The sequence below is a fragment of the Fulmarus glacialis genome, unplaced genomic scaffold (genome assembly GCF_000690835.1).
Source record: "Fulmarus glacialis isolate BGI_N327 unplaced genomic scaffold, ASM69083v1 scaffold30537, whole genome shotgun sequence".
NCBI lineage: Eukaryota > Metazoa > Chordata > Aves > Procellariiformes > Procellariidae > Fulmarus > Fulmarus glacialis.
Window position 1 is genome coordinate 842 of NW_009225575.1, and position 23,895 is coordinate 24,736.

The 23,895-nt window shown below is 40.2% G+C and overlaps 1 protein-coding gene across 1 annotated transcript; it reads left to right on the forward strand.

The window, feature by feature from the left end:
• Positions 1-353: 353 nt before the first annotated feature.
• Positions 354-20,601, forward strand: LOC104080224 (netrin-4-like; the record flags this gene model as incomplete). The annotated part of the gene is given in 4 exon segments (XM_009582534.1): positions 354-441; positions 7,315-7,545; positions 7,548-7,837; positions 20,338-20,601. Coding segments are annotated over 4 exon segments (852 nt in total), but the record flags the coding sequence as incomplete, so codon positions are not given.
• Between the last annotated feature and the right edge of the window lie 3,294 nt (positions 20,602-23,895).

The window sequence follows — 23,895 nt, forward strand, 5'->3', positions numbered from 1 at the left end:
AGGACCGGACCAAGGAGAGCTTTCCGCATCACATCAGCCCTTGATGGTGCATTCGAGGGGCTGCATCGGGGATGTGAACGTCCCCAGCCTGCTGCATGGAGAGGGGTAAAGACACAGAAAATCCTTGTTATTTATTTATTTATTGGAAGCAATGTACGGGTGACACCCAGAAGGCATCTGAGCCCTGAAAAAAAAAACCACCTCTGGACCTAAACGAGAACAAGAAGAATGAGACAGCAGCCTTGACCCCTACACTGAGAGGAAGGTGAGCAGAAAGAAAGAAAGAAAAAACAGAAAAGCCATGCAAGCACCAAATCTGTAGATTACTGCAGCTCTTTTTTGCTTCACTGAGAACAGATATTTTACTGACAACCATGCAGCATAAAGGCATCATGCTGATTGTGTTCTTGGAATATTTTATTTCTGGCCATGGGGAAGCAGGTAAGCAAAATAAATAAATCAATATTGCTATTCATGAAATAATTTATCCTAAGTTTAGCAAGGGGAGAGAGGATAGAAATCAGGTCTGTTTGTTAAAAAAAAAAAGTATGTCAACATCTTTATTTTAGATTGGATTTTTATAAGGAATTCGGGTTAGTCAATGTATACAAATGCTTCTTATTCCCTGCAATACAGAGCTTTGTAGCTCAGCCTCCTCTTATAAGGACTTATAATAGGATGTAGAGTTTCATACATCCTTAAAAGAAAAAAAAAGTATTATTTTTGTGAACAAAAGAAAAGAAATAGAGAAAGAAAGAGATAGATGAATTGAGTTATGCTGGATATTTGTTTTGAGGATGAAACGCTGCCTTCCTAGGCAGGACAAGAGTGACATGACAACATCCTTGGACAGCATCACTGTAGAAATCTGAATTATTCTCTCATTTAACTTCATTTTGCATCATTAGAAGTCAGAGACACTGTTTAGGAATTACTATTTATCCAAGACAGTCCATTCATTCAGTGTATTCCCTGACTTAATAGTTAACATGCAGTGGACAAGATTAAATTAGCATTAGAGAGAAAATGGATTAGGACAGAAAAAGAAGTTGATTAGTTGTGTGTGTATATGTGGGTGTACAAATAAACATATATAGGAATGATACAGCTGTAATGGTATTTACATAGGGTCCTAAAAATACCTGGATTATGATGGAGACAAATTCCTTAAGGGAAAGGAAGCAAAGCATTAGATTGTTTTCTTCTTGCTATGGTTTAATACATCTTCAAGGTTAAAAGGGATGAATTATGCAGATCAGGTCAGAAAAACAAAAATAAGTATTGATAAAACAACAATACATCCTTGGTGACTTTTCCTTTGAGATACTGGCTTGGGATCTCTCTTTCTATACCAGTGGTTTAAATTTCACCTGTGTGCTCAGAGTATTAGGACAGGAACAACAGTCTACATGCAGCGATTTGAAAGCGATTGAAGTGTTCAGCTACTGTGCAAGCTCTTGTAAATTCAAAGGCAGATCAGGTGGCTTCAGCTCAAATTATTCCCCAGCTAGAACCTTTTTGATAACATAGACATCAGATTTCCATAACTGCAAGAGTTACTTTCTTAGAAACTGAAAACAGCTCATGAATTTACAACCCTGTCATATTATCCAGTGACTCATTTGGAAAAAAGGCTGGCTATCACAACATTACAGGGAATGAGTAGAGGGAGGACATGGTACCTTAGTCCTCTTAGTGTCTTATCTTGGGCATTCTCTAGTTTCCCAGGCTAGGACTCTCCTTATAGGATACGTATGTTGATACATAGCACAGAAAGGTTACAGAGGTGTCCTGTAAAGTTGCCGATACTGTTGCGAAAAGCAGCCTGTTATAAATGAGCCTAAATTTGTTCTGCATCCAATTCACAAAGTGAAAATGAATCTTCACAGAAATGCAGCCCACAGCTGACTGCTTGGAAAGTGAATTTGAGGGGAGGGAGTGTGTTCTGTATGGAGCCAAACACACTCAGAATACTGGTGTAAGACATAGTGAATAAAGCAAAATAATTGGATATTAAAGGTGATGACACTAAGGATTCAATGTCACTTTAAATAAATACACACTGCTTGGTCAAAAGGTTGCACAAACCATCAGCCTCTGAAAGCACAAGGGTTACCTCTTCATTTTTAATTCCTTTTTTTTTTTTTTTTTTTTTAATAACAATCTTGAATTAACCTTGAATCTTTACAGGTCCTGTTACAGGCAGGCTCAGTACTGCTCAGACTAAGGTTAGTTCAGACAGTGTTTAGCCAATCTGTGTAAAATGATTTGGAAGTCTCAGCCTTTTCCTGAGCAGAGTGGTGTACAGGGAAGTATGTTTTTGACATACTTTATTAGACTATACAGTAAACTCCCTTTTCAGCCCTATAGCTGGTCATTCCCGGTCAGAAGCAAAACAAATTGATGGGGCAGTTTTGTGGGGAGTACATGAATTACAATATTTGTGGGGAGTGTAATATTTGTCTTCTGCCATCTCTGTGCAGAGAAGACAGTCTGGGTTGTCAAGACTGGCTCCTTAGATCTTTAAATATAATGCCAAGGGAAAAAAAAAACCTTAGTGGTTAAGCTGGAGGAGTCACCTAGGTTTTATATTGTGAGATGTGACACTTGGGTGATCCTTCCCCTAGTCTTATGCAGGTGAAGGGCATTATTCCCCTCAAATAAACTCTGCAGTGGTCTGAAAACTCTTGCATATTGGGACAGTTAACGGAACTGACAACAGCTTGGGCTCTTGCTTCAGCCCCGGCCAGCCCAGACCTCCCCAGGGGAGCAGCATCCCGGGGAGCAGTGCCCGGGCCAGCCCTCCTCCCCATGGCAGCCCTCCAAAAGGGGGCGTGGTGTGGTCAAAAATGGCCATTTCTAGCACCAAGCTTAAAATCAATTGCAGGACCTGATTATCAGCAGGGTCTGGTTTCCTTTGGTCTGGGGTTATTCAGCTCATCTGCAAATGAAGCTGTAGGTGTTGGAGCCCACCCTTGTTCCAGGAGGGATGCGGGCAGGCAGATTGCAACCGGCCACAATGGAAGAGAGCCCAGACCTGGGATCTTATTCTTCTGTCCATGCCTCAGGTCACGGAGGCAGCTTGGTTTTTTGTAGCATATTCAGAACTTCACCTCTTGGGTATTTATGAAGGCTGGCTCATTAGCTCCAGTCATCAGGGCTATTTTAGTGCAGAAATACATCAGGCTACTCATAAATGGATGAAGACTTGCCAAACTTATTGCATGTTGGCCCCAGATAAACCAAAGGGTTATATAGCAATTCTGTTGTAACCAACATTAAGGGGTAAAGTTCTAGGTCTGATTAGTAAAAACTTGAGCAACTCATGTCCCCAGGGTGGTTAGTTTTAAAAGAACATTTAAAAGTTTTTGGTTATTAAGAAAAAAGTTAAGCGGATATAGTGAAATCCAGGTTGGACATACATGCTGAAACTGCTCCATCAAAAACACAGCAGAAGATGCCCAAAGGTTTTAGTGTTTGCATGTTGCTTAGAACTGTGAAATTCACTCTTCTGGCTTGCTGCAGGAGACTTGAACACACAAAATCATAAATTTGCATATGGAAAAGAAATGAAAATTCCAATTCAAATCGCTCAGAAAATATTAGGCATCTTTTCAGTTAACATCAGCAGGCTTTGACTGAGTTGCCATATGACCTTTCTTCTGTCGGATATCCAATGGAGGGAAAAAAACCCCTTAAAAAAAATTGAACCTGCTTTTAGTTAATGTCTACAGTGTTCTGTTGCATTACAAGGCTCTGAAGTAAGAGATCTCTGTTTGAAATGGTGTCCCAGGAATATCAATAGTATGACCTCCCTTGAACTGTATGATTCCCTAATCATCAGATAACACCATTGTTATAACACGTGCCGGGCATGTGCCATTGACCTGCCACTTTGTGGCACAGCTCTGAGGGACCAGAAAACAAACAAATAAATTAGTCATACCATTTATGGAGCCAAGCCATCCTCCATGGAGTAAAAGCTAATCAACTTTATAATAACATGCGGCGCCCATGCGCAATGAAACTGTTTAGTTCTTTATGAATTATTCAATGAGTCCTCCTGGCAGTTGGGGTAAGTTGTTTGTTCGCCTGGCTGCTGTTTCTGTTCTGCAGCGGTCCCCCCTTGCTGTCCAGATTCAACATTTCATGTTGTTTCCACAGAATCAGTGAGTGATGGACAGGCTGCACTATCCTTGTGGCCAAGCAATGTTCTGCCAATTGATTTCTTTAAATGCAAAGCTTTTAATCGACTGCAGATTTTGTTTTCCAATCTCTCTCCTTCTCTCAAACTCCCTTCTGCTAATTTGCACTTTGTTCTTCTCCCATTTTCCTAATGACACAGCAGTTCAGACAGGAACTGTTTATTGATGTTGCTGCATTAGCAGGCAGAGCAGATAAACCTTCTTGTGACTGTTGTTCAGGAGAGCAATCACGTTTTTCTTCCTTTTCCAGGTTCAGATAAAAACAGCTGAAAAACTCAGTACAAGACTAATAGCCCATTTATGGGAAATATAAAAAGCAGCCATTCCCTTTAAAAAATGTTTCCTTTTTTGCCTTCTCACGTTCTTGTCTGAAAAGCTTCCCCTATATAACTCCTTAAATTTAGAACTTCAGCATCCTATTTCCTCTATGAAAGCTTCAGTGGTGTGATCCTTCAATGGAGATGGACTTTCTTTTAATTACATGGTATATTTATCCATAATCCAATAGCATTTGTAACATGGACCCATTCTTAAGCAAAACTAAGTAACCTGACTCTTAGTCAGAGCTAATGCTTGTTCAAAGCTCAGTTGTAAGACCAGTCCCACTTAAATTCTCTGGAGGCAAAGATGACACCTTTCTGCAGCACTGAGCAAAATCAGTTAATATCCGATCTACTTTAAACACAGAAATTGCTGTGCTTTCCTTATTTCCAGTAATTTTTACCAAACAGCTTGGACATGAACATGAACCTAAATGCCACTCGCAAAGACATTCTTGATGCATGCAATTGTACCTCACTATATTTTTGCTGACCTGCAAGGATAGATTTATCTTTATTTCAAGAATTCTGCATGACTCACTGAAATTCACCCTCTAGAGCAGACAAAAATTTGGAATTTCAGATGCTCTGCAAAAAGGACAACTAAACAACTTTTGTGGAAACCCGAGTCGTTTCTCAGGACAAAAGGACACAGAGAAATTGCAAGGAACCTCCCAGACAAAATCTCAGAAGCTCCCCTGTAACTGTACTAGGCTCAGATGGAATAAGAAGTTCATAATCAGAAAGAAAATACATTGAAATGGTCATCAAGCAGTCAGGATGGTGTGAGAGTTTGGTGGAGGATCTCCAGTAGTCCAAGAATCACCTGCTCAGTTGAAATTGGGGAGCAAAAAACAGAACTGATAGCGCCAAACATCCCCATCTTCTCTCCTTTCCTCTCCAGCTGACTTCTGCAACTCCTCCTCTCTCATGAAAATTTATCTCTGGCCTGGCACAGGGAGTGGTGGTGGGACTGAGGAGGGGCAGCTTCCATTCCTTTGATCCGAGGACTATTAAGTGCACATGTAATTCAGGCACTGCTGCCCTCTAAGCTCTGCCAGTCTCCTAGGACTTCACTGGGATACTAAAAAAAATCTTGGCCAGCCCATTCCAGCCACTGGTGGAAGACCAGGAGGAAACTCACTGTGTCTCCAGACATCCCCTCTTTCCTTGAGGCTGCTGCTTACAATGTCTGTAAGGCAAACACACATTAAGTCCAAGTTCCTTTGAAGGTGGCTTCCACCTGTTTCTAAGAGTAGTCAAGACCATTTTTGGATGATCTGCTTCCTTGCTGTCTGACGTTTAAGACTACCTTATGCTGTATGTAAGCTAAAATGGCACACACCATTGATCAATGGGATTCAGTGGACATACAGCCACTTCGTTTTGTGTCCTAATCCTGGGAAGCAAAATGCATGAGGTGTTTTCCAAAACAATGTCCATCTCTGACCTTTCTCTTCTGGCCTGTGCAGAAATGTCACTAAGGAACTAAGGACAGAAGCAACTCAGAGGCAAAACTGTGCACGCTGGACACATTTTTTCACCTTAAACATTCCTTTTGAAAAGAGGGACATCAGTTTCATCCAACTACATTTACGATTTGAGTATTTTTATAAGGCTGAATTAGACGGTCTTTTCTTTGACCTAACTTCATTGTAAAATTCATTTTGTCTGAAGAAAGGCTGAATATAAACTGAGTAGGGATTTTAAAATTTGACCTAGAATGTTGAACTAATAGCTGACCTTTGAACTGCTCCTAGATTACCCAGAGTTTACGGTCATCCTATGTTTCATTGGAAGGGTCATTTCCTGTAGGACTTACATCCAGTCATCTGACTTGTGACCTCTTGGATTAGATTTATGACCTTGCAAGGTCAGTCTTTAACTCCTTCTAGACTGTTAAGTTGCAGAGAGGACATTGCATGTCATTAGAAAAGGAGTTTTCTCCAGTATGGTAATAAGGTTTTGGAATGACCTTTAATTCCAGTGTCACAAGACACTACTGATTTCCAAACAATATTAAGACTTTGTAGTTATCCCTACCTTTTCTTTATTTAGAAATAAGTAGATATATACATTGAAGATACCAAAAATTTGCCAGTATTTGCAAACTTGGCAAACAGAATATAGTCACGTACCTCCATGTCAAGGTATTTAAACAAAAGAGAGACTTGATTTTCAGCTCTGCTAAGTGTTAACAACTCCAGCTGATCTCAATAGGAGCAGTAGAAACTCAACACCCCTCAAAATTATGCCAGTAACACATAACTATAGAAATACATGCTTTCTTTATGTGTTTGTATGTGTGATTAGTGTCTGTAATTTGTTGGGCAGGAATCATCTCTTTTCTTAATGTATCTACAGTGTATAGTCCAGTTTGACTTTGCTTTCTGATAACAATGAAAATAAATGCATTGAATAGATTCAGTCCTCAGATACAGAACTTTACTAGAGTGAAAATAAGAAAACGCAAGATTTCTGTGGTTAAACATAAAATTCAATAGACCGACGCAACTGCGTTTTCAACAGAAATCAAAGCTAAGTGCCATAAGGATGAGTTTACTAGAGACCTCAGTTTCTGAGTTAGGCACCAAAAACAAGGACTAGATTTATCAGGAAACTCCCTGCAAACTTTGTGTGAAAAGATGAAGTAGCTCTCCTTAGAAGGAGTTCTCTTGGATGTCAGTCCCCAGATGAGGACTCCAAACATTTGCATGGTCACCTGTGTTACAACCTGAGAACTATTTGAGAAATTCTACTTAGTTGTATTTCTTTTGCCTGTCTTTCAGATCCCATGAGGCTACAAGCCTTCCGCTGTAATGGCCGTTCTTGCAACCCTCCGGTGGGAAACCTTGCAACAGGGAGGACACCAGTCACTCTCACCACATGTGGCCAGAACAGTACAGAACTGTACTGCTTCTACCCAGAGCAGAATCTCCTCCATCGGGTCTCCCATGGCTGTGGGCAGCCTCGCTGCACCAAATGCAATGCCAACCAGCCTGATAACTCCCATCTTCCTGCATTGCAAACCCCATCTCCTGGTGGCAGTCTGCCCAAGGGGTACACAGGGAAGAAATCAGACTGAACTTTGAAACAGAATTCTACCTGACCCATGTCATTGCTGTGTTCAAGTCACCTCGCCCAGCTGCAATGGTGTTAGAAAGATCCCAGGACTATGGGCAGTCTTGGAGGCCCTACAAGTATTTCTCTGTCAACTGTACAGCAACTTTTGGGCTCCAGGATGATCTCATTGAGGAGGGCTCCATGTGCACTTCCAGGTATTCAGATGCAGTGCCCTGCACCAGAGGAGAGGTAAGCAATAACTGAGGTTTGGACTAAGTTTAATGTCGAACAGCTGAAGACTGGCTGAAAATCAGAGAGTATGTGCTCAAAGAGATAATGTGCATATAAATTAAGAAAGGTAGCCCATCCCCAAAGGCTTTGTGTTAAGAAAATAAAGGGGAAGAAGAAGAGAAACTATATATCAATGAAAATGAATAGAAATGCTTTAACAAATTTCTTTTATGAGAGTTGCACAGGATAGGATTAACATTGCCTAATTTTACACTGCAGATGCCAATAACTGAACTAGAATTCCAACAAAATAGACATAGGGAAATACACATTTGTAGAGTCTGATTTATCCAAACTGTTTTCCTACTTTAGGATGACATGAACTGCATGGTCTTTCTTTTTCTTCTCATATAAAAAGTCCTAGATGACTGGATGATTTTTAAATACATCCTTCCCCTGAGTTTAATGTAACTTTTCTTGCTGGGGTGACCGCTCTGATTGTATCAAGCCATAGGCTCCAGAAATGAAACCATTTAGAAACTCAAAGTGGAAGTGAGCAGACAGATTTCACTATTCAACAGCGGCAAAAGGCCCTCCCTTGGTATGAATACTCTGATGTGCTATTAAGCATATGCAGAAGGTTTTCTTTTAAAATAAATGTACAATTGCTCTGATAAATTCGTCTGACAAGAACATTAACGACTGCTTAGTAGTGAGATACTTAGTTTAGTTATAACCCTTTTCATTCATCGATCGTGAAACAGTTTAGATGGGAAAGACGTATCATTTTATAGAGAAGACATAAAGGCACAAAGGGAGATTATAAGACTTTCCTATTGTCACAACAGAGGCTGGAGTCCTTTCACTTCCTTCTCTCTTCCTTAGAGAAGTCACAATCCTCTTGGTTTCCCTGTCTGGAAGTGATCATGCAGGTTTGGCAGTAATACTTTGCTGCAAATTAAGCTCAGGTGTGAAGTAAATGGTCCAGATAGGCTTCAAAAACACACAGTGGTTTCAGCAGTGCAGTTCAAAATGCACTTGAGAAGAAAGAAACTAGTGTACTATACCTGAGACAGGGAAACAGCAGTAAGGAGAGACTGCGTTCACCTGTGTGCAACAGGCTGGGAAACATCTCTGCATATTAGAAATCTGGAGCAGATCATCTGACTACTAAACTGTCTTGTTCCTGGAGTAGTAATTCTTCTGGTCAGTTGTCATGATACATTTAAGTCAAATACATCCAAATGTCTTCTGTAGAGAGATTACAATTTGCCATGTCAATACAGAATCTAGGCAACTAATATGATTTTCCACTCTTGTGTGCCTTCCAATCAAAAATCTGGAAGTACTTTGCAAGACCCATTTAATGATCTTCAGTACACATATAAGGGTTCTGTTGCCATTTCACAGATGGGGAAAGAGCAGCACAGAAAGGTGAAGTGTTTCATGGTAAAACAGGACAATTATGGTTGAGTAAGGAACAGAATACAGGGTCTGAGGCAAATGCCTTGGCCTTAAATGCAAAACAACTCTTCCTTCTCTAGTACAGTATCCCCTGTTGCCCTGCACTATGTTGGCTTTTGTGCTTACTTAACTTTGGGGAATATCATTAAGACCATGTGTTGCTGCTACAACAAATCGGAGAAGTGGATGGCAGAAAATCAAATAATAAAAAATTCATCCAACACAAGCCTTTGTGATTGCAAGTGCCAAAATGATTCTGTCAACTTGGGCAGCAACTACACTGAAGTGAATATCTGTATACTTAATCAATCTATGCTGTGGTAGTAGGTGTTAGAAAACAGTAGTAATAGTAAGAACAGTCATATATTTACAGGTCATACGCTTGCAGTTCCCAAATACTTTCATGAACAGTTACATGAATAAATACAGAGGTCACTTCCTCCATGGGACGGAGAGCTGAAGCTTTAAAGCAGCACACAGGAATCTGTATAGCAACTTAACAGAGAACAAGACAAATACTGTTTCACAGCACATTAACCCAAAAGACTTTACAGAGACCTCTTAATCAACCCATGAAATGCCATTATGGCAAGGGTGCAAAAGCATCAGGCTTTTCAGGTCAGCAATATGACACAGCAGATTCTTTTGTGAATGAAAATAAAGGAAGGCAGAGTGTAGTTATTTAAAGTGATACCTGATCAGATTTGCCTGAGTGACACTGCTACTCTTACTACAAGTCTCACAGGAGCTTTGCCCACGCATCTCAGAACTGTAATTTTGCACCTTATTTTAAAGATGTCACAAATGTCACCAGGGTATCCCCTCAAGCACTGACTCACAACTGACTTGGAAGGAAGCTGATTGAATCCCCACCACTACTTTCTGCAGTGTTCTCTGCTTCTTTTTCACCTCCACTCTGACCTATCCAATTACTGATTCTGGCTAAGCCTTAGATTGCTGAGGAGTTCACATCACAAGATGACAACATTTCTGAAATGATCAAAACCGTTCCAACTTAAATGCTAATTAATGCTCTGAAATAAATGCCAGTTTCTTCTACTGAGGAGGCTGAAGTCATTTCCACTGCATGATACTCAGGTTTTTCTTGGGCATTGTCCTGTTCACTTGGAGAAGAGACAAAAATTCCTTTTTAACAGGGCACAAAAGGAATCAAAAAAAGAGATGGCTTACTAAGAACACTTAGGTTTAAAACCCATGTGGGACACGTCATGAAACAAGATTTCAGGTCAACTGACTTCCAGAACTGAGAATGTAGGTGTGAAAGGAGAAGGTGGTAGAGCTGCAGTAACTTACATGCACCTGAGATGCATCTCCCTGAGTCAGCACACTCTGGTGGTCCTCCAAGACCACTGAAAGAGGCTTTTCCTGGGAGCATGACAGGAAACCTGGCAGAAGAGAAACTTTCAGGAGACTAGAATGGAGGCAAAAGACATTTGGGTGAGTGATGAGAAACAATGTCACAACAGAACATAATGTATCACTAAGTTAAGGTGTATCCCTTGTCTCTTGTAGATTATCCCTTATCTTTTACCTCTGACAGGGTCACACATCTTCATTCCATCTCAGGTAAGGTACAGCTGAGACAGAAGGTGTCATGAATTGGGGAACAAGTCCTGTAGAAATGCAAGGAGATTACTTCCCAATGTCTCTTTTGCAGTTTTCTTTTACTCCAGCTTTTCCTAAATCCCTTACTCCTGTTCAGATCCAGACTACTTCTGCAGCTAGAATCTATCTATCTGAGATCCTAGGTCCCCGCATCTTAATTTTTCTGGCAATAAACTTGCCCTATTGATGATTTCTGGTCTAGGAGGCAGAGCAATTTATTCGCTGCCAATTGCTTACACATCATTTGCTTCATATGAAGCACCACAAAATCAACACCTAACTTTCTATGCTTATAAACACTTCTCAGTGAAAATCCTCCACTAGCATGTCTTAAGTCCTGACTGGCCTGTTAAGTACCCTATGTTTTGCCTGTTGATTTCTATCACTATAAGAAATTATATATTAAATGGGAAACAAGTGCTTCTAATCTTTATCCGATTCTTAAGGGAGAACATTCTTAACTATTCTTAAGGGAGAATAGTTACTGCTATGCTCATCAGCTTCAGTACGCCGACCTCCAACATAACATCATGAACTAAAACCAACCCCACTTTTTTAAGGTCTGTTCATCTACTCTAAGTGCATCTACAGGCAATGCTTGCATGGAGTCTTATGCATCAGCTGAGACCTTTTCTACCCACCTGTCCATCCACCTGTTTTTCTAATTTAAAAACACTGTACTATATAGTCATGGAGCCTAAAATGAGCCTTCAGGTCAGCTAATGTAAATCAAAACTCTGGCCCAAACAAAAGGAGAAATGTTGCATCAGACAGTAGTGTGACTTACAGTTCAAACATCATATGGAGGAAATAGGGACCGAAATGTTTCAACCTGCATCCTGACAGCACGTGCACTCAAGGATCTGAAAGATTAAGAGCACATTTTTAATAAGCTGGAATATCGGGAAATGAAAACAAATGTTCTCCTCCATCGAAGATGATGTTTGCATGAAAGGAAGACATTAGCATGCAAAATGGGGTAGAACACTGACCTGCTTATAACCACCAGACCCAAAAAAAGACCCTTCCCCTATTGGGTCTAGCTAGTGGAAGGGAGGTTTGAATCAAAGGCTGGTTCATTTATGTGAGTGTCTGTGTGACAGATGACACCAATGAAGTGTGATATAATAAACCCATTACTGGAATTCACTGGGGGCTGGAAGAATTGTGTATGCCTGAATTAAGTAACTGGTTTCTATGGCAACATGTTAAGTGTGCCTTGCGCAGAAGACCTGTTCATTCTCCGTTTTGTATCCTGTGGTGACCTGTTTAGGGACAGAAGTCCCCAGCAGTGCCTTTTGTCAAAGATGAGTGGACTCGCTTTGTAGCTAAAAGACTTTTAATCACTCTTCTAAACACACTCTGTGAATGCCAGATCAAGACATGTTGTAATGGGATGCAGTTCTGTCTGCTTCAAAAGCCACCAGGTTGTTCAGACAGAAGCCACAGTCAACCCTGTGGAAGGCCTTTTCCTCTGCACTGACACTGAAGACCTCTGCTGCCTTTCTCCATCTACAGGGACTCCCTGAGCAACAGTTATGGCAGAAGAGGACCACCTGCACACAGACACCAAACCAGGCCAGGGCCAGGGCTCTGTGTGGAATGTATATGATCTTGTTCCAAGGACCTACATTTTTTTCTGTCTTTTCTCTTTTCTTTTCTTTTACTGTATTCACGCCAAACCTTATGATAAACAAAGGATACCCCGCACATACACACATACCTCATTAAGTGGCAACATCAATAACTCAAGATGTCATCACTGACGCTTCAGTGGCTTCTTAAAGGTCTGATCTCATATGGCAGTGGGGTCACTGAAAAGAAACATTCTCAGCACATCACAAGGTTGAATTCCTAGTAGCTAAGATGCAAGGGCAGGGTCTTGCACTGCAGTGAATTGTCCAACAGTCATCAGGACTGTCCTCTCAAAGTTGCGTGACGCTCAGGTTATTCCGACTTCCAGCCAGAAAGGATTCCAGGAGGGATTAGTCACTAGTGAAGGTAAGTGCCCGAATGTTATGACTATGCCCGTCTGTTCAGCGTCATTTAACTTGAACTGTAGAGGAGACAGAATGCAGAGGCAAGTTGAGAGGAAGCAGTTAACACCAGCAGTGTAAACAAGCAGATAGCACTGCCAGGCCCTGCTTCCCTGGAGGAAGAATTAAGGGGCTCAAGGATTTGTCTCTGAAGGGAATTTGAGCTGACGAGACCAGTCCAGCATTCCCATGCCTGGCAAGTGAACTTCAGGAGGGCACCAAGTGTCCTACTCTGACCTGGTTTGTAATGAGCCATTTCAGAGACATTTGGAACCTTAAAACCAGCCAGAAAGAGACAGTAGGGTTTTTTTGAGCATTGCTTCTGCATTTCCTGAACATACAAGGCAGCAGATATCAAATGAATTTATCTTCTCACCCTGTTTTATAAAACCTTAGTGGAGTTGCAGCCATGACTTTTTTTTCAAGTCTCAACTGTGAAAAAATTCTTGTCTAAAATGTCTAAAGGAATCTTAGAGATTCCTTGTTGTAATTTTCAAACTCCAGGCAAAAGAACACTTAACGGTTTGCTCTATAGTTGTCCACACATCACTATCATGGTGAGACTATACACTTAGCTAAGTCTGTTCATGTGTAAGATTTCAGCCAAGACCTAGAGATATAAGTGGCTACACTTATAAGAAATGGGTGTTCTCCCATGAGAACACAGCTTGGTTGACATTGGTTGACACTGATGGTGTTTTAACTTTCCCTGACAATTCAGCGGAGTGAAATGAGTCTCCTCGTTCTCAATCCAGTTCCCAGTCAGGCTGTCTCCATCACAGAACTTCTTGTGCCATCCTTCGCCATTTCAGAGCAAGTATCGTTCCTCATAACGAAAAAGGACACTGCACTTTGTGGGAACATGGAAATGTTCTCACATCCCCATGTAAGGTTCTCACATGCCCTATGTAGAATGGAAGGAATTTTGTCCATTCCCTGTATACAGCCTGCAAGCTGAAGCTTTTTGTGCTCGATAATCTAGATTTTGTACTCCAGCTACAATACCTGGCTTGATAGAAGATACTGCTTCTCCCTATAAACCTTGCTTTTCTACACAGATGTAGAGATTTACATCTGTGGATAACCTGAACCTACAGAATACATTTTGTTTGAGGAAGACAAAAAGTCTGCGTGGCTCTTCAGATTTGTCTGCCTCTAACTGCAGTTGTGCAGTCTTTCCCCATCATCATATTGGCAGCAATGCCTAAATTTTAATATTAATGCCACACTGACTGGGTTACTGGAATCATCTCAAAGCAATGCAAATTGAAGGGACATTGACCCTTTCTGTTTTGGAAAACACAGAATCAATTCAAGATGCCACTGTCTTGGTAGTAGCTGAGTTTACCCAGATCAGAGAAATGTAAAAAATCAAATGCACAATTATTTCTTTAACAAACTACCATATTCTATACTGGCTTCTAAGTCTTACTCTCTGGAAGGATAGAAAAGCAGTGGATCTTAACTAAAAAACACTATTCCATGAATCGTCAGAATGGGCCTTCTAATAGCTAAGAGAATAGCTAGACTTTCTTTGTGCTCCGAACAGTATTTCAAAACAGGAAAAAGACTACTTCTTAGTAAAGACTACTGAACCACAAGATGGAAGAATTAATTTTAGTCAACGGGCTCCATCAAATGAATCAGAGGATATTTGCCACTGGGTAGGAAAATTTGTGAAACAATTGTTTACTATTCCTTTAAGAACAAAATCAACTCACATGAAAATCTCTTAATGAAGAGGATTTAGGACTGACGAAAGTTTTTATTGCAGCTTCCTTCTGACAGGCCTGGTATAAGCACACAGACATTTCTGATCTCATTAACCTGATTGTGTGCAACATGATCAACATAGCTTAAGGATGATTTGTAATATCAAATTCTTGTTCTGCAGAAGGATCTTCTTTTGTAGGAGACCATGCATTGGCACCAATGCATTTATGACTCATATTCCTTGACCTTAGGCTATGAGCTTGCAAGGGGGAACCTTTGTTGTGTCCACATCTTTTCTGACTAATACTGGCTGGAAGATCAGGTTAAGAAAACAGAATTATCTGCATCAAGAATGGAGAAGCAAAACATATGGCAAGAAATCAAAAATCTGAGACACTGTCTCTGGAATGAAGATGATCTCTTGATTGGCGATAAAACATCACCCTTGAAGCTATGCCAACTTATGTACAGCAAAACCAATCTTCTAACAGTGGCTGCCTTTTTTAGCTTTCAACACTTACAGCATTCTCCAAACTTCCTTGTTCTTAGAAAGGTCAGGAGAGGACAGGGTAGTGACCATCTTTTTGAGGCGCAGCTGATTGACTTTTGAAAATGAGAATGACAAATATGCGCTTGATAGCAGATATGCAGATAAGCATGAATGTCCTACTCAGCATTCAGCTCCAGTGTCAGCTCCTGATTATAAGGGAAACTCAGGATCTAGGATGTATTTCCACAAAGGATTGAGACTATAGAGGTGCTGAATGCCCTCAACTTCCACCCAAATCAATGGAAGTGGAAAGATTTCTAGGGTGTCCCTTAGCAGACTTAATCACCATCAGATTTTCTTCTGCAGCTGTGCATATGCTACTTTTATGAAAGCTGCACACTGATGTTAAGAGAAATGACTGGGAGATTTCAGAGCAGTCTGTTACAGCAAAAAAAGAACAGAGCTTCCACAGAGCTTAATACCAGATACAGATTTAATTAGATGAGAAATAGCTTTACAGTGAACATTATGGGAAGCTCTTTTCAGAGCTTGCATCTTAATTATAAGAACACACTTCTTTTTCATTACTCTCTCTTCATGTTTTTTACATGAATATAATGGAAAACTGCAAATTTGCACGGTATCTCTGGGAAATGAAAAATGAATTATATTTCTGCCTTTCTGCAAAAGGCAGAAGTCAAACATCTATCTGTATAAAAGGAATCTGCTTCATAGGCTTCAGAAACACAAACCTTGTGAACTAAAAAAAAAGGAACAAATAACACAATGAAAAGGATGGAGTGTCTCTTCCCACAGCTCATGACTCCAGGAGTTCACTAATACTTAGATCCATTTCTAATCTAATCTTCAAAACATTTATGCAGAAATGGTTGAGACAGCCAAACTCTTATCTCTTACCTATTAATATTAAAATTGCACTTATTGAACATCTATCTCTAGGGATTCTCAGAGAATTTTACAGATATAAATTTACTAATCTTCCCTCTATTCCATGAAGTACTTGAATACCTGTATCCTATTTTTTAAAAAAGTAAGCAGAACATACAACAGACTTCTATTCCTACTGAATTCACTGGCAATCCAGAACAACATAAGGCTTAAGTTACTTGCTGAACGTTATACTGAACAATTGTGCTGGGGCTTTGAACAAATAGTCACATTCCCAACTCTGTCATTTGGTCACAGTGACATCTATTCCTTTTTTACAGAAATAAAATTCTTCCCTGTACCATATAAAATTATCAACCCATATATACAACCACCACCAATCTGTCTCCTAATTTAGGATTCATTTTTTCTTAGGGAACCGTAAACCCAAATACATTCATTTAAAATATAATGTATTTTTAGTACAGAAAAAAGTTTAGTGGGATTTTTTTAGGTAAATTATGCATTTATGGAAAAATAATTCAGGGCATGTAAGGTGAGATACCAGACTGGTTTTAAAAATTCATCCCACTCTACAATTATTTGAATCAATATGCATAGTAGACTAATAAGTATAACTTACGGATTGTAACATATTGCTCTTGGCAGTAGGGCAACACATATGTTAAGGAAGATCTAATGACTGGCACTTTAACATGAGAAGAAACATCCAATCAAATACTAAAAATGAGCCAAGAGATGGTGATTACCTTATACTCTTCCTTGTGCTCAAGGGTTTTAACCACCAATATTTCAAGGAGAATGTGTTCTTCAGAAGGAAGAGAGAGGAAAATTCCATTTTCCAGTTTTATGCATATATGAAATAATGCTGCTAAACTGATTTAAATATGAAATAAAACTGTGCTATCTCTGTGCAAAATGCAGCTCACCTAAACCTACTTATATTGGCACAACATACCTGCTTTGACTCTACTGATACAAAATATCTTTGTTTAAGTAAGTCCTTAATATCTTTGATTTTTACAAAGTTAAGGAAGGCTAATTCCTTAGTGGTTGTTGAACCCAAGAAGAACATCTAAATGCCACTCCCAAAAGACTTCACTAGTGTTATGTCACCCAAATCAGATCTTTAACACTTAACAAGTCTTGCCTTAGGAGAAATAAGGACAAACAAATCCAGTCTTACCACTGAGCTTATTCCAGACAGAAATGTGTCATGAATTAATCATACAAGCAAACTCTTGTACCTCAACTGGAATGGAATACTGTTTTTTCTTAAAAGGATGCCACAATCCCTATGGGACATCCAAGCTATTAACATCTCTACTCACAAATAATGTTCAGAGTTCTAAAAGGATATGGAAAATGCCAAAGCAACTCCCCTTAAGAGATGCAAGGCCAGAAATTAAAATATTTGCAAAACAATAAATCCACAGGGAACCCAACCTTTTTCCAAGCTGTCAAGCAAAGAAACAAAAAACAATACAGCTTCGTGAAAGCAAATGGCCCTATGGTAAGAGAAGAGCACCCAACAGATGTTCTTTTGCCTAAAGAACTCAGTGCTATCTGGATGCCAATTAAGACATGGGGACAATGGATAATTGACTGGAGATCCCAAAACATTAATCCATCTCTTTAAACTTATCGTACTGTATAAAAAATGGGTTTCTAGTAGTACAATACAATACAGAAGATTTCCTTCACTGTTAACATAGCACAATGCAAGACTATTGTCATCAAGCAGAAGTATGCCAGAGACATAGAGTAAAAAGAAACACTTTGGCCATTATCTAGTCATTTCTTTCAGAGAGGCCCAGTAAAAACTCTTGTTCTTCACCTCATTCACCCTTCCTTTCTGTCTCCTGTGAGGAGATCCATAGCTGTTCACAACTGCGATCTCTAGGGCACAGAGGCATTAAGCCTCTTGCCCAGCCTTGTATAAGAAAGTCACTGGCAGGACCAGTGCAGATCTTGCAGAAGCTAATGACATATTGGTTACCTTTTTCCAGATGTCTTGTCCTGGAGCAAAGTACCTCTAGCATTTATGTTCTCAAGCCAGTGATCTGTTAGGTATCCCCTGGAGAGCTACCCTGAAAGGAGATACCATTTTTACTAAGCATATGTATTACAGAAGCCATAGACAAGAAAGCTAATTGTGAGAATAAAGCTTATAAAAAAAACCGTAACTGAACAGTTACTGCTTTACCCTTGGTTCCTCTGTTTTATGCCAATGTAAAACAGTTCCACAAGAACTTTTAACCATTAATATCCCAGTACTTATTTTTTAATCCTGCTTTGAGATCTCTGAGCTTAGTAGGCTCTCCAGAACAATTCCATCCAGTTCACTGCCTTGGTCTTAGATTAATTGATCATGTGGGAGGAAGATGTGTGTGTCTGTACACGACCAGGTGCTCAGGACTCTGAGAAACCACTCCACCTCTGTGTGGTCCACAGGGGACTGGGAAGAAGGAGTGAGGGTCCATAAAACTAGTTTCCACTAAAAAGATCTCACCATCCTGGATTAGGGGAACAGGGCAGAGGAGATTTGGTCTTTGTCCTGTGAATCCATCAATAAGGGGAATGCTGGGCACCTGGACAAAACAGAATGGGCCATTTGTTTATGGTTCCATTGATGGGGGGAATGTAGACGTTGGGGTGGAAAGGCCTGGGCTATTTTGTCATGGCTTCATTGGTCAGGGGAATGTAGGCACCTGCATTGCCCAGCCTGGGCAATCTGCCCATAGCTCTATCAAACAAGGAAATACGGGCACCTCTGATCTCACCAAACAGGGCTGTTTGCAGCTTTTTAAGTAGCTGACAATATAAGAGAAGGGAATTAAAAGGAAGAACAGAGCTAACCAAACAGAAAATGCTGCGGAAAGGTGGGAAATGTACCACTGGCTTTGCTGTGGTACCGCCAGGTGTAGCTCTGTGCGAAGCCTGGCAGCTGATTCTGCTAAAGGGGGTTTATCTCCCCATGTGCCATCAACATGCAACAGAATTATCTTCCAGGCATGCACCACAAGCTCTTTTCTGACTCCTGCAAGCAAAAAGGAGCAAAAGTATTTTACATGCTGCAAGTATTTAAATTGGTCAGTTCACTAGAAAGAAAGAAAAAGAAAAACACAGAGAGAGAAAGAAAGAGGGAATCCCTATGGAAACAAGGCTTTCACTCTGCTAATGGAGTTAGTCAGACATACATTGTCACCACTTATAAAGCAGGGCCAAAGAACCCTGAGGGCAAGTCTTCTGCTATGATGGAAAAACTCAACCAGAGGAGAAAATAGCTCTCAAATTGGAGTTAGCATATCCATAGAGGACATGTAAGCCTGGGAACGAATGCAACCAGCTCTCTAGTTCACTGGCATGGACTGTGGTGCAGCCCTCTCATGTCAACCTCTTCCCAAAAGCAACAGAAACAAACACCCTGAGAGAGACAGAAGGATAGAGTGGTGCATCAGCTGAAATACAACATGTCCCTTTAGTCACTGTTAAACACCGAATTAGAACTGATACTCAAAACCAAACTGTTCCTGCTCTGGAGAACTATCAAACAGCATAAAAGCTGTGACAAAAGAGTAACAACCCGCAGACAGTCAGTAGGACAAAGTGCCTTTGGTCTTGCAAGCTCACTGCAGTGTAGCTACTTCTCTTCTCCTAATGAATAAACCAACTGGCTTTGTTTAAAGACAGGGTTCTCTCAATGCTTACTCACCCTAAGCCAAGCCTTGTTTTCTAGCACATAGTTCAAGTGACCAAGCCAAAAGTCTGATCACAGTTTCCTTTCCACTTCTTTCACAGTGCCTTAGTTTACTTGACTCTAGAACTCATGCTAAAGCCATATTCCTAAAATTCTTTGAGAAATTTGGATGGCATTAATACTGCATTTATGCCGACAAACCTTGGATTTCTCTGAGTGACACTGTTGTCACTTGGCTCACAAACACAAGGAAGTAACCAGTGCTTGACAAGTTACTACATATTGGCTGAACTGCAAGAAGCGACTGGGCTCAGTAACCCCAGGGAGAGATGTTTAAACAAAGGCATTTCCTATCTCACATCTGAGACGGGATGAAAGCGGCTACACGGTTACTTGCTGCGGCTTGGCCAGCTGGTGGTAACTCAGCTATGATGTTCTGGGATCAGTCACAGCCCCACAACTGCTTATGCAGAGTCTTCTAAACAGGAACTATTACTTTTTCCTGAACATCGCCTTGGGATGTTTGCTGTGTATGCAGAGTCCTATATCTATTCTTGGATGTGTATCTTCTGTCTTTCAGGTGATTTATCGTGCCTTAAGTCCAGCTAACAAGATCGAAGATCCCTATAGTCCTGAGGCTCAAGATCTCCTGAAACTCACCAACCTCCGCCTCCTTTTGTTAAAAAGACACGAATGTCCATGCCATGGTTCGGGATTGGTAGAGAAACCTCAGAGATTTGCTCACTATGCTATTTATGACCTGATCATCCGGGGAAGCTGCTTTTGCAATGGGCATGCAGAGGAATGCGAGCTTGCCAACAAGACAGGAGTCATGGAGAACGTGGTGAGTTCTAGACATTCACTAACTTACTAGACTTGTTACCTACTTGTGCTTTCTCAGCCTAACTGTACATTTTGTGTATGATCCTGTCCAAGTCTCCCTAAGCCTATCTAAAAAAGGGCATCATTGTCAATCCACGTTAGTGAAACCTAAACCACTCTGGGAAAAGATTTCATATAACCCTTGTATTAATTGCATTGCCAGAGATGGGTCCTTCTAAAAACTCTGGACCTCAAAATACCCATAAATTGTGAAAAGGCTTTGTAATTGGAACAGAGATCCAATCCCAAATATAGTGGATGAAATCTCCTACGTATATGGCTGCACAGAACTGAACTAATCTCTTTGATGCAAAGACTGCCCTGACCAGAATTTCAGCATCATATCTCGAATCTCAGATTTTCTGAGTTTGTGAGACTTAGGGTTTCAGCCTTTACTTCTAGGTTTTCAGCCTTCTGTGTTTTTATTACTTTCACCACATAGTAAAAGGATGTGAAAATAATTTCCACTCTCCCCCTCTTTTACCCATTCAGCTGAAAATAAGTTAGAATTTTTTTTTTAAAAGCCAAACCTTATAGATCATTCTATAGTACTATGACTAGCCCCTCCCTGTTCAGTCTTTTATCTGTGTTTGACCCTGGATGTGCAGAAGATGAGAGTTGTGTTTGTATGCATACTCAGAAGTTGCGATTCAGGGGGAATGACTGCCATCTCCTTTTTGATTTAGCTGCAAGTATTAAATAGAAGAACTGCAATAACAGTCACAGGGAAATGATGCTAACCAAATATCCAGGTACATCTAAACACATACATCACAGACAGAATTCAAGCCACTTTAAACTAGCCAATGGCTCCACTGGTTCCAGAAGGTTGTCTGTCTCTGTAATGGGTTTTGAAAACCAAAATAACTCTTAGAACTTTAGTCCCTGGTGCACTCTGACATAATAGACTCAAGAAATACATCCTCAGCTAATTTCTGTCCCTTTAGCTATGTGGTACACGTGATATTTTGGTTTATTTTCTTCTGGAATGTGTATTCATTGTCTTCCTTTCAACTTTTCTAGGTTCAGAGGTAGATATTGTAAGATAATTAGGACTGTATGGGTTTCACAATATTTGCAAAATCATTTCTGAATCAGTTCCATCTGTGGTATAAATCTAAGATTCAGCTACAGTATTCTAACACTAGCTGATATTATCAGATTCAGTTAACTGTAAATATAGACTCCCTTAATACATAACCGTGTGGAGCACCCTCCCTATTGCAAACTGTTAAATATATACATAGTGAAACCAAATAGATGAATAACATGCTAAATGAATACAGCTGGTAGAAGAATAAACACTCTGGCCATCGGAAAAGGAAAACATAATATTGTGTATATTACTGGCATAACCATTGTAAACTATGACTGGATATTTTTTTACCACTAGTCACAAGGGAATAAAATCTTTTTGTGCCATCAATGACTTCATGGGGCAGAAGGTGAAATAGTTTTGATGAAATGCACTTCATGAGTGACTCATGTCCCAGGAGACAACAGGGTGGATGCATCACATCATAAGCACAGGCACAGATATTAGCAAGTCTTTGCCTAAGCACGGACTCAGATGCAGCAGTGAGAAAAGTGAGAAAAGCCTTCCAGAGCTTTAACTACCTCTAGAATCCTAGATGAGTGCTGGAAAAGACCGTAAGTGAGCTGGTCTGAGTCCTCACACAAAGGCAGGATCAAGCATACCTAAGCCATTCACTAGTGAATGCTTGTTGAACTAGTTTTTGAAAATTTCTAATGAAGCAGATTCAATAGCAATCCTCAGTAGTTGTTTCCATTTTGACTTTTTGAAAGCTCTTCTTTAGTGCCTACCTAAATAATCTCTGCTGCAAATTAAGTTGATTCCTTCTTGTCCCCTCTCCCCCAATGATCATGAAGAGCAGTTGATCCTCATTCTGCAGATATGATTGGAAGGTTCTTACCATATCCTTCCTTAGTTTTTGGTTTTTTGTACTAAGCAGAGAAGTGTGAAAACTTAGAAGGTCAAAATTTAAAGTTCTACTCTCAAGTCATACAAGTCCGGAGTAAAGATAATCATGCTATTTTGCTCCTCTTTTCTATGCATTAGTCATTACACCCTAGCTCCTTCTCAATACGCAATGAAAATCCACTCTTGGAAGAGCCAGTTTCCTGGATCCTTTTACATTTTGTCTAATACTTACCGATGGTGATACTGTAGTGGTGAAGGGAGAGATCCCATAGGTACAGATCTCAGGATTTGGTTTACATAGCTAGCATGAGGGAGTTTATTTAAGTGTATAACTTTGCATCTTACAATATGGTATTCTCCTTGCCTACAGGCAGAAGGAAAAGGCCTTTGTTGTTGAGTGGTGAACACCAATGATACATTTCATATCAGCCAAACTACATTGCAACAAAAATCTTTGTCATCTTGCAATTTCTTGGCAAAGACACAGAAGGTGTTCTGCTTTCAGTCACATGGTGACTAAAACAGGATGGGGAAAAGAGATGTTAGAAACAAACACTGCACGTCCAGAAATAATCTGATTCATTCCACTGGCTGCATCTAATATTTAATGAATACATGGGCAGAGCAAGTCTCAAGACACACAGTTTTTAATGTGGGTAGTGTGGGTGATATCACAGCATGAAGGCAGAGCAGCTTCATGTTTCCTGGGCTGCTGTCAAGTAATTAAATAAAATGCTGGAAAAATACAGACCTCCACAGAAAGGCTTAACTAATAGGAGTTTCAGTCTCTTAAGAGTTCAGAGTCCTCCTACAATGTATTTATTTTCCGTAGTTAACAAAAACAAAAGCAAGTCCATGTAGAAAACAACTATAATTGTTTGCCATGGGATAGGCCCAAAAACTGAGATCATTCTGCACTTAGGTCCTGGAAGAGACATAATTGTGCTAACTTGTAAGTCTGCTCCTCTTACTCTTGAAATAAATCTATTCCATTTGTAATACTTCTAACACTGCTAGACTGATACTATATGGAGGATAAATAATGGAGAAAACTAAAACAAATTTCTCGACACTTTTGAACGAACACTTTTGAACACCATTTTGGAGGGACTAGATGATCTATGACTACTAGATGATCTGTCAATGATCAATTTATCTGTGGATCTGGCCGTTCAGTCATGACAACCCATTCAGCATCTGGCTTCTCCACTGAGGCTGCCAACAAGAAATGCAGCTCTATGAGAAGTAATGTCACAGATGCCACAGTGTCATAGAAACGAATGGATACAAGAAAACTGCAAATTGTAAAACCAA